This window comes from Onychostoma macrolepis, chromosome 17, assembly GCF_012432095.1.
Source record: "Onychostoma macrolepis isolate SWU-2019 chromosome 17, ASM1243209v1, whole genome shotgun sequence".
Lineage (NCBI taxonomy): Eukaryota > Metazoa > Chordata > Actinopteri > Cypriniformes > Cyprinidae > Onychostoma > Onychostoma macrolepis.
In genome coordinates this window covers 28,042,994-28,058,124 of record NC_081171.1, presented here as the reverse complement: position 1 = coordinate 28,058,124, position 15,131 = coordinate 28,042,994, and the positions used below count along the sequence as shown (strand labels likewise).

Sequence of the window (15,131 nt, the reverse complement as noted above, 5' to 3'; positions counted from 1 at the left end):
TCCACATACTCTTGGGCCGCTCCGCCATCGAGGGTGGTGAGGACGGAGGAGGCGCTAGGTCTGTTTCGGGCAGAAAAAGATACATTTCACCTCCTGATGCACCTCTGGGAAGAATGGAACTGGAGGCGGCTGCCGGCGATCGGCCTGTGCCCCCAGGAACCAATCATCCAGCCTCGAGCGTTTGGGAGAAGGAGGAGATCTCCAGTGCAGCCCGACACTTTCGGTGGCCCAGGAAAGCATAGCAGTCAGCTCTAGATCTGACTCAGGCAACGCCATTCTTCCTGAGATCCTGGGCACCGCCCTGTCCGAGGACCCAGCCAGCTCGTCCTGGAACACCAAAGGGTGCAAAGTGCAGGAGGAATGACAGGCCCGCGGAGACGCACTCGACGGGCAAGAGGGATACTCCCTCATTTAACGAGGAGGTATCTGGACTGCAACATCGCGATGGTCATGTTCCCGCAATGAGAACATGACTCACCAACGAGTACTGCCTAGAGCATGCTGATAGCCCAAGCACGAGACACAGTGATCATGACCATCAGACGAAGCCAGGAAGTGACTACATCCAGAAACAGCGGGAAGCCATCTTTAAAAAGACACCCGTCGCTCGTGGAGCTCTTTTAGATATTGCTCTTTTAGAAATACTTTTTTAGAGAAGCTCTGAAGCGCCCAGGGGAGGTCGCAGCGCAACCGCAGAATGAAGAGCTGCAGCACGCAATATTCAGTTCAGTGACATATTAAATTTATTGCTCCCTCAGTCATTAAAATTAAAAATGAATGAATGAATGAATGAATGAAATTAACAGTTGTTGGTCAGTGTACCAGACACCGTTGCTTTGTGCTTTGCTGTTTTTCAGCTTTGTGCCTTGCTGTTTTTCAATACCTCACGCCATGAGTGCTGCATTTAAGACACAGATTAAGTTAAAACATTTTTTAGAAAACAATACAGTCCCTGTATTGTTCTATCCTATCAGTTGTGTTGTGTCAACTGTTTAAATGCATGAATGCCTTCTGTGTTTATGCCTCTAATCCTTTCCAAACAGTGTTAAGCGTTGCCGCTGCCACATACAGTTCTCCACTCTGTCTAGTTAAACTTTAAGGCATCATCCTATATGCCGTGTCTAATTACAATACTGAAAATACTGAGGTTCTATTTCTGAGTGGTTTAGACACATACCCATATATAGACTATAATCAGGTAAGATGCCATATTGAATTTAACACTGGTGAAAATGGGGCTGGGAGGGAGGGACAGACTTACAGTGTTTACAGTGGCAGGCACTGTAAAAAAAAAAAAAAATCCTAGCTCATTTTTACAACTAGCAACCTTCAAAGAGTTTTATGGAGTTTTTGTTTACTAAAAGTCTCCTTTATAAATTTCTATATGCTAGAATCTAGTGAATTTTCATGATGTTAAGCCCAAAGTATAATTCGTTTTATAATTTGTATGTATACCCAGCCTAAGTGTATATGTAAAAAAGTATATTTTGGATTTACAGTAATATATAATTTACAGTAAATATATAATTCTTCTTCTTCCTCAGAACTATGGTGTGGAGACAGATAACTTGAAGAACCTGGTGCTGAAGATGAGAGCTGTGACCAACAGCCTTCACACTGCAACATCAGAACGAAGGAAGAGCCCTACGTATGAAAGCAACACGTCTAGCAAGCTCCCAAATGAATTCCTCTCCTCTGTGGTTGAACTTATTGGAGCAGCCAAAAGTCTCCTGGCATGGCTGGACAGGTACAAATATCCCTATTCATAATTTCTTTACACATTTCTATTGCTTATTTCTGAATCTGTTGCTTCTTTATTTATGTAATGGGGATGTATAGCATGTAAAGGGCTATGGTGTGTTGCACACGGATGATTTATAAGGAGTTTTTACTCTTAAAGCTGATGTTAATCCACTGTAAGGTCATATATTTCACTGCAAAGGACAAACTTAGACTTGCATGAGCAGCACTTAGATTTTTCCAGACAGGGCAGACAGTTGAAACCAGATACAATCTGTCTTTCTTTCCTAACCCACTGTGCACAGCTAACCACATCTTTCTCATGAAGGAGAGATTTTTGTGAGCACAAAAGCTATGTTTCAGTTTGGTGTAGGATTTACTTTGAAACTATTTGCACTCAAAAATGGCTAGTAAATTCACATATAATTACAAGGAAATGGCAAGTAACATTTAAATAAATGATAAATGTTGAAGACTGAAATAGTCTTTTCTTGTAAATCATACTCCAATAGTCTTTGTTTAATTAACAAATATGAAAAATCAGCGAGGCAGCTACTCCACAAACCAAACAAATGATCCTCACACAATTCCAATAGGGTTGACCAGAGACTGTATAACAGAGGCGGTCAACTTGTAAATACTGTTTATATAAATGGGAGAAATCAAAATTGCGGCGGTTGTCCCAGACTCTTGCGTTTTTTCATAGAGGCATTTCAACATATCCATAGCAGTAATTCAGTCCTTTGAGATTTTGGTCTATGTGGAGCTCCCTGGTGCAGTAACACAGAAGTGGATACCAAGCGACCAACAAAATGTAGTATCGCTTTATTCTCTTTAGATTATGTTTTTCCCCTTTCAAGTAAATAGATATATTCTCAAGTTACACGGTATGATTGCTCTGATCTGTCTGGGAAAGAAAGAAATGGAAACTGACTGTGCTTAATGGTTTCATAGGGATTTGACATGGTAGCATGTTTAATTCCAGCTTCAGTTTTTATGACCACAGACTCAGAAACTCCAGACACACGGTGATGAAAATAAAGTTCTTTGCTATTGTAAGGCCACATCAGAAAACCATTCACTTTCAAGGAGTTTGTTGTCCTGTTATTAATTTGATCTTCTATACAGTGTGAATGTTGTAAGGTCTTTTAACCTTTGTTTCTTCTGTCTGCAGAACACCATTGACGGGGATCAGTGATTTCACCACCACCAAGAACAAAATTATTCAGTTGTGTCTGGAACTGACCACTACAGTGCAACAGGTCAGTACAATGACCGTTCCTTTAAAATGTATAGACATGCTGAACATGCTAACGTTCACCTTCCATGTTCATTGTAAACATCTCATGCATTTCCCAGTGGAGCTGGAAAGCTGGAAACTGCAGCAAGTTATCTAACCATATGTTGTCTTGCAGTATTTGCTTTGGGGGTTTACTTCAGACAGTAATAAGCAGACCCCCAACACATCAGTCACAGGTTCTGAGTTTACAGTTTCATTAAACAAGCCAGGATGCTCTTTTAAGGTTGGCCTCCAGCATTCCTTCATGTTATCTCCCTTGCTTGTGGTTACATGCTTTCATAGCTGTGGATGGTGTTAGGATGTTAGTTTGTTTCACAGTATATACTCTCTCCTGTCACATTCCTGGCTAGTATTTAAAGATGTTTGGATGGTTAAATAGTATATTTTAATTTAGTTAATATGAAGAGTTATTGGCTTTGAAGGATTATCGTTGGCCAGAGGCAGTGTTCAGTTCAGTCACATTGTAGATTCCAAATTTCTTCCAAGAACTTGTTTTTGTGTTTTCAGACAGTGGTCTAAGATTTTTTATGAGAATTTGAGAGAACTTTAACATTTTGACAGCCCAGCATAGATTCTTGTTTGGGAAATGGAATATTCTGTAGAATTGTGACTTCATGGCTGGGGTTTCATAGGTCTTGGCTGTCTCTGTAGAGAGTAAACTGGAACCAGAGCCAATACGGATCTCGCCAAAGACCAAACTGGTCAGAAGTGGCCTGGGTGTATGGAAAGGGGGGTCAAGAGGTTGCCTGGTCAAGTTTCCAGCCCAGTCAGGAGTTTAATGATGTGGGATAAAATCATTAAATTGCATAGCCTCTTACTGGAGAACAGGAATGCAGCATGACAAATGTGGAGGGGTGACAGAAAAAAAAAAAAAACTGCTTTGACATTTTCTTCTTATTCCCAGTCACTTGAAGCTCCAAAATATGATTATAACTGTATTAACTACTGAACCCAAGTTACTTTGAGTATAAAATACTGATGAACATACAAACTACATCAAATATGGTGATTCAAACCTCAGACAAGGTGGTTGGTCACATGACATGAAATCCAAGGAGGTGTGCACTCTAGCACTTCAGTGTGTCACCATATTTGATGTAGTCTGTGTAGTAAGTGTTGATTATCATTGGATGAACTGTTCCTTCAAAGCTGACATAGCAAATGTCCAGCAACCTTTGAACATTTAAAAGCAATAAGCTTCTTTAGATCAGGACTGGTTCCTGTTCAGTGTACTTTTAATTTCAGCTCAGTATATGAAATCTTCAGAACATTCCTTTAAAATATATGACATTAAAATGCCTTTATTGAAGCCTTCTTTCCCTTAAACCTTTAATGCACCAGATGCTGGGTTTCCTTGTCCTCCTCTTCCTCACTTTGGTGTACTCCCACAATGTGTTGTGTAATTATCTTGTCTTGGACTGGACATGGAGATGTAATTCAAGGCTGAAAGCTGTTTATTTGAGGCTGGAGGTCATTCACTGTTGTTGTGTCAAGCTCTGTAATTATACAGCATTTCTAAATCTGAACTTTTTTGTTACTATTCACAAAGGTTTCAACTTTCTGCACTTTTTATTTCTTTCTTGCACAGGACTGCACCATCTATGACATGGAAGAGAAGATTTTGGATGTTGTAAGTATTTTGCATTCCCAGTATTTCTTTTTAATAGGCTATTCATTTTTTTATACTAATTTTTCATACTCGCGTTTATTTATTTCACTTAATTTTGTAAATGAGGATTGTGTGTGTGTGTGTGTGTGTATACTTTTTATGTATATATTTTTTCTCTTTGTATTTTTATATCAAAATGCATTTTATCATACTCAAATCTATGTAGTAAATAATTTAGGCCAAAAACAATCTCAAAGTAATTAGAAAGTATTCAGAATGCATTACATATAATGTGTAATCAATGGATTACATTACTGACTAGAATTTTCAGTTATAGAATATTATTAATCTGCCCAGCACTGGAAATAAAAACTCTTACGCGCAGTGCAGAAATGTGAGCATATGCCGTCAAACATGCTAAGTATTGCGCATTAGGCAGGATGAAGGAAGTTTGGAAATTACATGCAAGTACACGCTAAGTGTAGGCATAATGGGTTGAAAAAAATCACAAACCCAAAGCTGGAATGGGTTGGGTTCTATTATTTATCTTCTTCACTGTCAAGCAACCACGACAGAAATAAAGGCAGCCTATTCATAAGAAGTTTATAGTATAAATGGGCTGTCTGCAATACAAGACCAGTGTAGATGATTTGTATATTAAGTTTTGTACACTATATAGAGAGGAAAAAGTGCTACTCATTAGGACCACCTGGCTGAACTTCATTCAACTTTTCAGATTACAACCTACTGTAGGTTTAATTTTGAAACAATTCTAGCAGTGACGCATTCATAATTAAAAATAAATCATGGGTGCTTGCTGTTCTCTCCAGTGTTTCATCCAGAATGTTACTGTTCATTTTGTTTACACTCCTGTTCTTGTGCATTGAGTGGAAAATTGAATCAAAGCTCAGATAGCATTCAGTTTGTTTATGCAAGCCCCATGGTTTGTTGGACTTCATTTATGGGCTTGGCTTCTGTGGATTATTGTGGAATTTTTAAGTAGACCTAATGGATCTGTTTTTCCAGGCCTAAATTATAGATTGCATTAGATCAGATTAAAATAAGTGCTTACATTATTGGTATAATCAACATGTTAGTCCACTAGACTCTGGAACACCACCTTTGATCGTGTGTTTGTATATTTATCCACAGTATTGCTTGTCAGTTGGTGGGATGCTTGCATGAGCAGAAATATACTCCACCAGTCTAGCGTTGTTAATAATGACAAGCTGTAATTGGGTGGTTTGGTAGCGTAAAGTGAAAAAAGCGTGGGTTTTGGAGGAGGAAGGGAGTTCCCATAGTTTTTAAAAACTGCTCATAACTGAAAAATTAGATAATAGCTATTATCTCAACTCCTTCCCCTTGGGACTTGGTTGCTGTATTCTTCTGCCTTCACCTGATAAACCTTCAGATATGTATGTATTTGTATCGCATTGCCAAGTTTGACCAATTAGTAGTCCACATTTTAGTAATTACAAGTAGACTGTTAGGGTTATTAGAATAAGTTGACAAACTTGCAAAGTTACTTGTAGTCAGTGGAATGTCTGTTGGGGAACCGTCAAAATAAAGTGTTAGCGGATATTAAGTGGACAGTCTACTAATACGCTAGTTGACATGTCTAAAGTAGACTATCCAAATAAAGTTAGCCATTTTGGAGATGTCATTCATCCATCCAACATTATTTCTCTAAACACTCTGTTCTTCTAAATTGCAGTCAAAGGTATTGAACACTATTTGTGACCAGACTGTGAGAACCACCTCTGATCCTCTCATGAGCCAGTCAGCATGTCTGGAGGAAGTTCAGCTGACCAACATCAAACCAGGAGAGGGATTGGTGAGAATTGTTATTTATGTTCATATTTGATATCTTCACTGGAGGAAAAAAAAATAAAAATCTCATAACACATTTAAACCCCATATATTCTTCCATGGAACACAAAAGGGTCAATTTCATGTTTTAAATGCTTGATAGAGCAATAAAAGTAGTATTCCATGTTCGTTCCAGTCTGCATTGATTGTAATTGCATGAACAAAACAATTCAAAATGTTTCCTTTAAACATGTTTGTGTTTCATGGAATGAAGAATGTTATAAGGGTGTGGAATGACTTGAGGATGAGTAAATTATGACAAAATTTAAATTGGGAGGGGGGAAATAACTTCTGTAAGGTGATTAAGCTGGTTTGTGGAACCTGATAGCACAGTTTTTTTTTTTTTTTTTTTTTTGCTGGTCCAAAATGGGCTACCAGTATTAACCAAGATGGTGTCCTGGGTGACCTCAGCCCCAGTGATTACAAGACATGCTACATTAAACCAGATACTGTCAGAAGACGAAATCAGCACACAGAATATGAATCAACATATATTTCCTTTTTATGGCTGTAGGTTTCTCTTTACCAGCTGTATAGAGTCTGTTCTCTTTTTCTGTTGTTTTCATGATTTTTCTCTGTCTTCCTGTTACTCAGGGCATGTACATAAAATCCACCTACGATGGGCTTCATGTCATCACTGGCACCACTGAACATGTGAGTAAGGGCTCCAACGACGAAAGCCTTTGATTCATCACATTTCGCTTTTTGATGCCAGTGGCTGAGTTAAATTTAGCCTCTGTGTGCACGCCATGTTCAGTCTAAATGAACAAAATAATGGAAAGTAGATGGGACTTCTCTTGGTTTACAGACTGAACAGTGTTTGTAAGGGCTAAAGATGTCAGGTTTGCATGCCTAAGTAATGCATGGAGCTTTACAAAATGTAAAATCTAAAACATATTAAATAGCATGTAAAGATGATGCTTCTGTTACTGTAATTTGAACAACAGGGGTCCCAGGGGTCCCAACCTGTAGCCTTTGAACAGGTTCATTCATTTGTGAACAACAGATATTCCAGACAATGATGTCAAAATCACATAACACGTCTCTGGAACTACATTACCACGAGTCAAGAGATGATTCATCCGCCCCAAACCAGTTGATGATTAATTACAGTTTGTTCATCACTCTTGCTTGTAATTTTATTGTTTATTTTTCAACAATAAAACAAAAACATCTCAAGCTTTTATTTAAGCAATATCACATGCACTGCTGTTGTACTGAATTTTAGGCTGTGTTTCAGCCATCAGCACAAGTCTGCAGTTAATGATAGCCATTCTCATATTCAGTCTAATGGTACAAATTTTATGTGACAGTTCATTGAATGAGAATTTAATATCAAGTAACTTATGCTTTAGACCAAGTTTGGTCAGTATGTATTTTTTCCACCAATGAAAATCCAAATGATGCTTCCAAGCTAATCTCAAGATACACCAAAGGCAAAGTAATATGGATAAAGAGAGTTATTTGTGCTTTTTTGATGGCAGGGTAGAAGCATCACGACAATATTGAAATAATGATGCAGGGACATGAAACTTGCTGTTAAGTGAGTTCTGTTGATTCAGTCGCCTGAAGATTCATCAGAAAGATATGTCAGACTGATTCACACTGGCAACTCCTCAATTCATCAATTCAGTCTTTTTGAACAATTCATTAACGCTGTGGCTTTGGTAATCACACTTGTGATGTTCGTGGTCAAACTGACTGGAGACCATAATTGTATAATAATTTTATTTTAATGAAATGAATGTACTGTATTTCATTTTAATAATGTTTATATACTGTGTGTGTTACTAAACAATATTCACATCTAAATTATGGACCATTTATTTCTGTATAAAATGTAAAAATGGATGCCTGTATAGCGCTATTTATAAATATAGAAAAGGCTGTTGATTCCCTAGTTATTTAGAACAGTTTTTCAGACACAAACTTATTTCACAAATTGTCAAAATAGTCACACCAGTGTGCATATCTACTTGACATGCTTGATGTTTTAGAGTTTCAAACCTTCACTACTATGCTTTTTTCTGCATCATGACTGAATTGTAGATGGTACATGGAAATTAATAGGTCAATTGTACCAATTTGTAAGCATTCTCTTTTTTTTTCTTTTTTTTTCGTATTTATTTAGTGAGGGAGGGTGAGATTTTGGGACAAATTGTTTAAATGGTTTTGACAGACACATCAATATATCAAGAAAACAAATACTCACAGAATTTCCCCTCTAGTCCCCAGCAGATATGACACACAAGATCCATGCTGGAGATGAAGTCATCCAAGTCAATCAGCAGACAGTGGTATGTATTTCTGCAGACAATTTCTTTGTATTAAACAGTGGTACATTAGTTGTACGCTTTCAATTACACTAAACCCTTTTTTTTAATCTGTAAATTTGGGTATTGAATGAAATATGTGTTTTGCAGTTGTTCACCACTCCATCTGCTCTTTTTTTTTTTTTTTTTTTTTACTTTTTATTCATTTTTTTTACATAACATCACAATATCCATTCAAAACAAACAAAACAGCAGACATACAATCAACACTTCAAAAGTCCAGTCAAAAAGGAGAGAGAGGGAGGTCCATCTGCTCTTTTGAATGAATTTCTCCACAGTACATTCTGGATTTGTCATATTTGAAAAGGATTTGTACAGTGCTGCCTTAGATTTAGTTTGGAACCTCATTCACTTCGGGAGCATAATCTGAAGAGCCTGTGTCTGTATAAAAAGAATGCTTTTGGGAAGTACTTCAGGGCTTGTGCTTGTTTGCTCCAGGTGGGTTGGCAGCTGAAGAACCTGGTGGCCAAGCTGAGAGAGGACCCTAAAAGTGTGGTGCTTCTTTTAAAGAAAAGGCCCACAGGAACCTCAGGATTTACCCCAGCACCTCTCAAAAACATGCGCTGGAAACCGCCCGTGCCTCAGGTGTGTTAATAATTTTATATTATCTTATTTTAACATTATATGCCCAAACATGTGGACAAAACTTAAAAAAAAAAAAAAAATTACATTTAACACGAAATTTTGAAATAGATATTGAATCAGGTATTTTGTCCATACAATGAAAGAAATGAGTCCAATGTAATATGCCAGTGTTTCAGTCTCATAAATTTTAACTAACTTAGTCTTGCTTGTTCCACAGCTATCCATATGTTAACAATGTTCATACTTTTAAACTGAATACATTTTTTATTGTTCTAACAATAAGTGTTAATGCTGATTCTAAGCAAATTGAATATATGCATTTTGAAAATATGAGTATTTAAATTAAGTAGATGCAAATATTTTATACTATGCCATGATTGTTCTTGAGTGTAAAAATCGTATCCGTTTCATTTATGTATGACTGACAAATATGCATGACATGAAGTTTATTTGTTTATTGTTGAAATTTTATAGTCAAGTAAATACTTTTTTTTTTTTTTTTTGCAAAATCACACATCACAATATTGTTTGAACAAAGTGCATTGGTATCGGTTTATAAATCTTAGACTTAAATTATATGTTGCTGTGGATGCTTAAAAATTAGGTGTATATATCATTTTCAGGTATATTCAGAGTCACACCAATGTCTAAAATTGTTTGAACAATAGATCTATTGTTTGTTTTATCATTGTGTGTTATATACATAGTTGCATTAATACATCAATTTTAATTTTGTCACTCTATTTAGTATATATATTTGTTTTTTTTATTTGTGGAGAGATGTTTTGAAAAGGTGAATGAAGTACAAATGGTTTTCCTTGTGTTCTACAGAGCTCCACGTCTCCTAGTAAGAGTCAGTCAGACAATTCTGCCAAACTCTGCAGTAGAAAGGACAAGCCGGCCATTCTGGACCTGTACATCCCTCCACCTCCATCAGTGCCTTACACACCACGGTGAGACTGGATGCTGTTGTCGCCAAGAAAACCTCTCAATGTTCTCTTGTAACATGTAGAAATAGGGCTGGGCGATATAAGCAAAAATTCATATCTCTGTATTTTTTGGCTGATGTGCGGTATACGGTATATATCTCGGTATTTTGTATTTGGATTAAACAAATAAAGTGAATGTAAGCATGAAGGCATATATTATGTGCAAAAAGGGTTCAAATCACATTACATTCTAACATTGTAACATTGCAATCTAAAAACAAAAATAATGCTTTTAAAGCAGAAGTTAAATTTACTAAACTAAAATTGAAAATAATAAAAAAGCACAGACTAATTGAGTAAAAAGGCTAATTTGATTACCCCATTACACTTTACAGTTAGTGCTATCATACAAATACACTTACTTGTCGGTTTAAAATTCTACATACGTCACATTTATTTTCCAACTACAAATATTTCAGCAAAATGTATATTTTAGTCAGAGTTATTGCGCTCCGTCTGTTTGGGCGCATGCGCTTGGTGGCGCTCGTTCTAAATGGTCTGTGAAGTTTAGCGGAGAATCGCAAAAGCTCACGACCTTTGATAGCAAAATGGAAATATTTCCATGGCTTTCTAACATTTACAGATGGAGAATATACCTGTGAAATGTAAGTTATGCGTTAAGGAAAACAGCACGTCTCTGTCAGCGGCACACGCAGCCTTTCTGTCAGAGCCGGCTACTATATCTTACGATTGTTTTTTTAAAGCCCTTCATATAAAGCCTGATACATGTAGAACAAATTGTATTATGCACTTTCTCTGCAGCAGTTCAGTCTGTGTCCTCCCTAGATATTTTTTTTTCATATGCGCTCGTATCAAACTACTTATATCGATATTAACGGTATTGCTTCATACCGTATTGCTTATAAAGAATATATCGATATATCGTACAAACTCGATATACCGCCCAGCCCTATGTAGAAGTGAAATACCTTGTAAATATTACGGTATTTTGATCATGGTAAATATTCCGTTCATGGGATGTAGTAGAATGGTGTTACTATCAGACTATCAGATGGTACCAATAGTACTGATTGTAGGATTCTCACTTTTCCATTGCATTTCTGAACTTAACTCCAAAGCTAAAGGAATAGTTTACCTAAAAAATGAATGATAGAAACATACAATACAATACAATACAATTTTATTTATATAGCACAGTTTAAAAACAACCGAAGTTGACCAAAGTGCTTTACAACACTATACAGACTATAGGCAGAATTAAATACAGCTAAAAAACTCAGATATTCACAGAATATACACAGGCTATAAGAATGTGTGGCACTCCAAACACAAGGACAGAGACAATTTATCATGGAGTATCAAACGCCAACGAGAAGAAATAGGTCTTTAATGTGGATTTAAAAACCGACAAGGTTGGAGCAGTTCTGATATGAGAGGGGAGACTATTCCAAAGTTTTGGGCCGACAACAGAAAAGGCACGGTCACCTCTCGTTTTTAGTCTTGTCCTAGGAACATGCAATAGATCAGAATTAGTGGATCTGAGAGATCTCGACGAAGTATGAGGCTGTAACAACTCAGTTAAGTACATTGGGGCCAGATTGTGAAGAGATTTAAAAACAAACAATAGAATTTTAAAATCAATTCTGTACTTTACTGGAAGCCAATGAAGTGAAATTAAAACCGGTGTAATACTATCGTATTTGTGCTTTCCAGTAAGAAGCCGAGCTGCTGCATTCTGGACTAACTGCAGACGAGAGACACAGGACTGAGAAACACCAATGTACAGAGAATTACAGTAGTCAAGCCTAGATGTAACAAATGCGTGCATTATGATTTCAACATCACAGTAATCCACACCACTCCAGTCCATCAGTTAACAGTTTGTGAAGTGTAAAGCTGTGTCTGTTTAAGTAAGAGATCCATCATTAAGATGTTTTTTTTAAGTTCAAATGAGTCCTTGTCACAGAAGGTCCGAAGATGAAGATGATAACAATTATTAAACAAGAAACAAACAAGTGTAAAGGTCATTGCACACGGAGTCCGAAATTTCCATCCAAAATTTTCGCACGTTAAAAAATAAATACGACCTCACGTGCCAATCACGTTTACACACTGCCTCCAAAACTTTTGTCCGTCATTAAAAAAAAAAAAATTCAGATCAGGTTTGATTTTCTGCATTTTCGCATCCTTAGCATGCATTTTGATAGGAAAGTATGACGAATACGAAAATAAAAACGAAAAACGCATGTGAAAATTTCTGACTCAGTGTGCAAGGACCTTAACAGTGTGTACTCGAACACAAACAACAACCAAAAACTGAAGAGTGAACTAGACTAGCTATTAAATACAGGGTAGTTGAGGGGACAACTAATACGTGGAGGGAAAAAAAGGACAACAGGCAATTAATGAAAACAAACGAAAAGTCCATGATAATGAAACTAACTAAACAGAACCATGACAGTCCACTATCCATAATATTGATTTTTCCAGTGTGAAAGTGAACTCTTCTGAATCAAGAGTGGAATATGCACATATCCAGCATCTAAACAAATATGTTGGTGGATTTTGATGGGAGAGGAAAACAGAGGATGGACTTTTTCACTGTAGGAAGCGTTATGGATTATGGACTCTGAATGGATTTTGGCCAGAAGCAATGGCTTAAATATTTTCATCTTTGTGTGAACTATTCTTTTAAACATGATTCTGTGTTTTTTTAATCATTCCTGCTGATTAAACAAGCTTTTGTCCTCTTTTACAGGGAAGTACGGAACAGCTCATACACCAGCCTTAATGTCAGACCTAAAGGCTCGGAGTCCCCAAACTCCTTCATGGACCTGGAGAGCCACCGGCGCTTCACCATTGCGGACTATGACAAACTGTCTGTTCAACCACTTGAGGTCAACGTACAGATGCGTCCAAGAGGAAGATCCTCTTCACAAGGTCATTTCAGAAAAATTTCAGATTTAAAAGTTTCAGATTCACATTCATCCAATTTTTTTTTTCTTAATTTGTTTCATTGCAGTGTAGCTTAAATCGAACCTTTTTTTTTTTGTCCTTTTGTATGTTTACATTTGACACACAGGTAAACCACGACCTCTGTCAATGCCTTCGGATACATGTTTGAGCGTGGCAGAACTGTATGCAAAGCCCTGGACACAGGGACGGAAAGGTAAATAACACCTTCACACCGATCCAGTTTAACCACTTCAGAGGCCTCAGAGACGCACATGGAGAGAATAAAATAAGCACATAACAGAACACCGTATCGTCCAAAAAGTAATATAGACTTCAGTTTGTAAAATCCAGAAAAAGGTGCACAGTAATGCAAACATAAATGTGTTCTAACCAAAATCCAAAGTTATAATCCAGTCTTTTTAGCTTGTAAAGCTGGTAACGTTCACATGACATGTATAAGGATACCAAAAAGGACATGATGTAACTGTGGAAGTAATGTAGCATGATGTTCATTTTGGTCAGCTGGTAGCGCATGCCATTACCAGCATCAAGGTCATAGATTTGATTCCCTGGTAGCACAGTAACGCATGAAAATGTATACCTTAAAACAGGGCTCTGAACTGATTCAAGGAATGAAAACGAAAACTGGAAACAAACTAAATTTTGATAGGAACAGAAACTAAATCAATTTTATAGTTCCAAACAAAATTTGAAATGGCCATGAACCGGTTAATAACGTTATTTTATCGTTCCATGTAATATTTGAAATTTGCTATCAACCAATCACAAATTCAAGTTGTACAGCCTATGCAAATGTGACATTGACGCATCGAGTGAAATGTCCTCGCTCTGCTGTAAATTTAATTCATCATAGGTAAGTCGCAATGGCAATGTAAGATGGATTCAACAGATCACACGCACCTACAGCGCTTCTGTGAACTGAGAAAAAAGAATAAAACTATAGGCTTACATAAAAAGGAATATATAAGCCTATACACAAAATATATTTCACTTATATCATTGACAGATTAACAAAACGAAAGAAAAAAATGTGCTGAGATTTGGTTCACTGTGACTCGACCCAAAGTTCACGGAAAGGAAAACGAGACGGCAAAAAAGTAGTTTTCTTTATTTTGCAAAAGCTTTACAGTTTTATTTATTTTGCAAAAGATTGACTGTTTTGAATGATGTCTTGCTTATATCTGTAGGCTATAGCCAACGTTATATAAGCGTTGGTATGACCATTTTGTGCCGGAGCCTCGCACGCACACAGACACAACATATTTTTTCGACATTGCAGCCTGTTCATTATCAAAATAAAATACAGTTAAAGAAACATAAAAAGTTACACTATGTTTTTCCTTTCAAAATGCAATTTTATACGATTTTTTTTTAACAATGCAGCAAACATTTTTAAATATTTAGAAAAATTACTTTCACGTCTTTAAAATGTTAACAGATTTTTTTCTTTTGTTCTTTTTAATAAAATATTATTGTTGTTATTATTATTATTAATATTATTATTATTATTGGCAAAGAAAAAGTTTTTAAAATAATGTTATTGTATTTTTTCTACTCAAACCGGTTTCGGAACGGTAATAATACAGAGGAATGCGGGAACAGAAATGTTAAAATATCAATTCTGCTCAGAGTGAACCGATTTAAATGTTTTTGTTTTTTTCCGTTTTCAAGCCCTGTCTTAAAAGCCCTGTAAGCTCTGACAGTAAAGACTTTTATATTGTTACAAAAAATCTATTTTGAATTTTATTGATTAATTTTCAATTAATCAA

At 36.5% G+C, this 15,131-nt stretch overlaps 1 protein-coding gene across 1 annotated transcript in view; it reads left to right on the top strand.

Annotated features, from left to right (window-relative positions):
* LOC131523133 (connector enhancer of kinase suppressor of ras 3-like) overlaps positions 1 to 15,131 on the top strand; it is a 44,906-nt gene that overhangs the window by 27,879 nt on the left and 1,896 nt on the right. The window contains exons 3-12 of the mRNA XM_058749221.1: positions 1,545 to 1,747; positions 2,915 to 3,002; positions 4,629 to 4,670; positions 6,364 to 6,483; positions 7,113 to 7,172; positions 8,747 to 8,815; positions 9,290 to 9,436; positions 10,268 to 10,389; positions 13,145 to 13,326; positions 13,469 to 13,555. Coding sequence (XP_058605204.1) covers positions 1,545 to 1,747; positions 2,915 to 3,002; positions 4,629 to 4,670; positions 6,364 to 6,483; positions 7,113 to 7,172; positions 8,747 to 8,815; positions 9,290 to 9,436; positions 10,268 to 10,389; positions 13,145 to 13,326; positions 13,469 to 13,555 — 1,120 coding nt within the window. The remainder of the gene's footprint in view (positions 1 to 1,544; positions 1,748 to 2,914; positions 3,003 to 4,628; positions 4,671 to 6,363; positions 6,484 to 7,112; positions 7,173 to 8,746; positions 8,816 to 9,289; positions 9,437 to 10,267; positions 10,390 to 13,144; positions 13,327 to 13,468; positions 13,556 to 15,131) is intronic.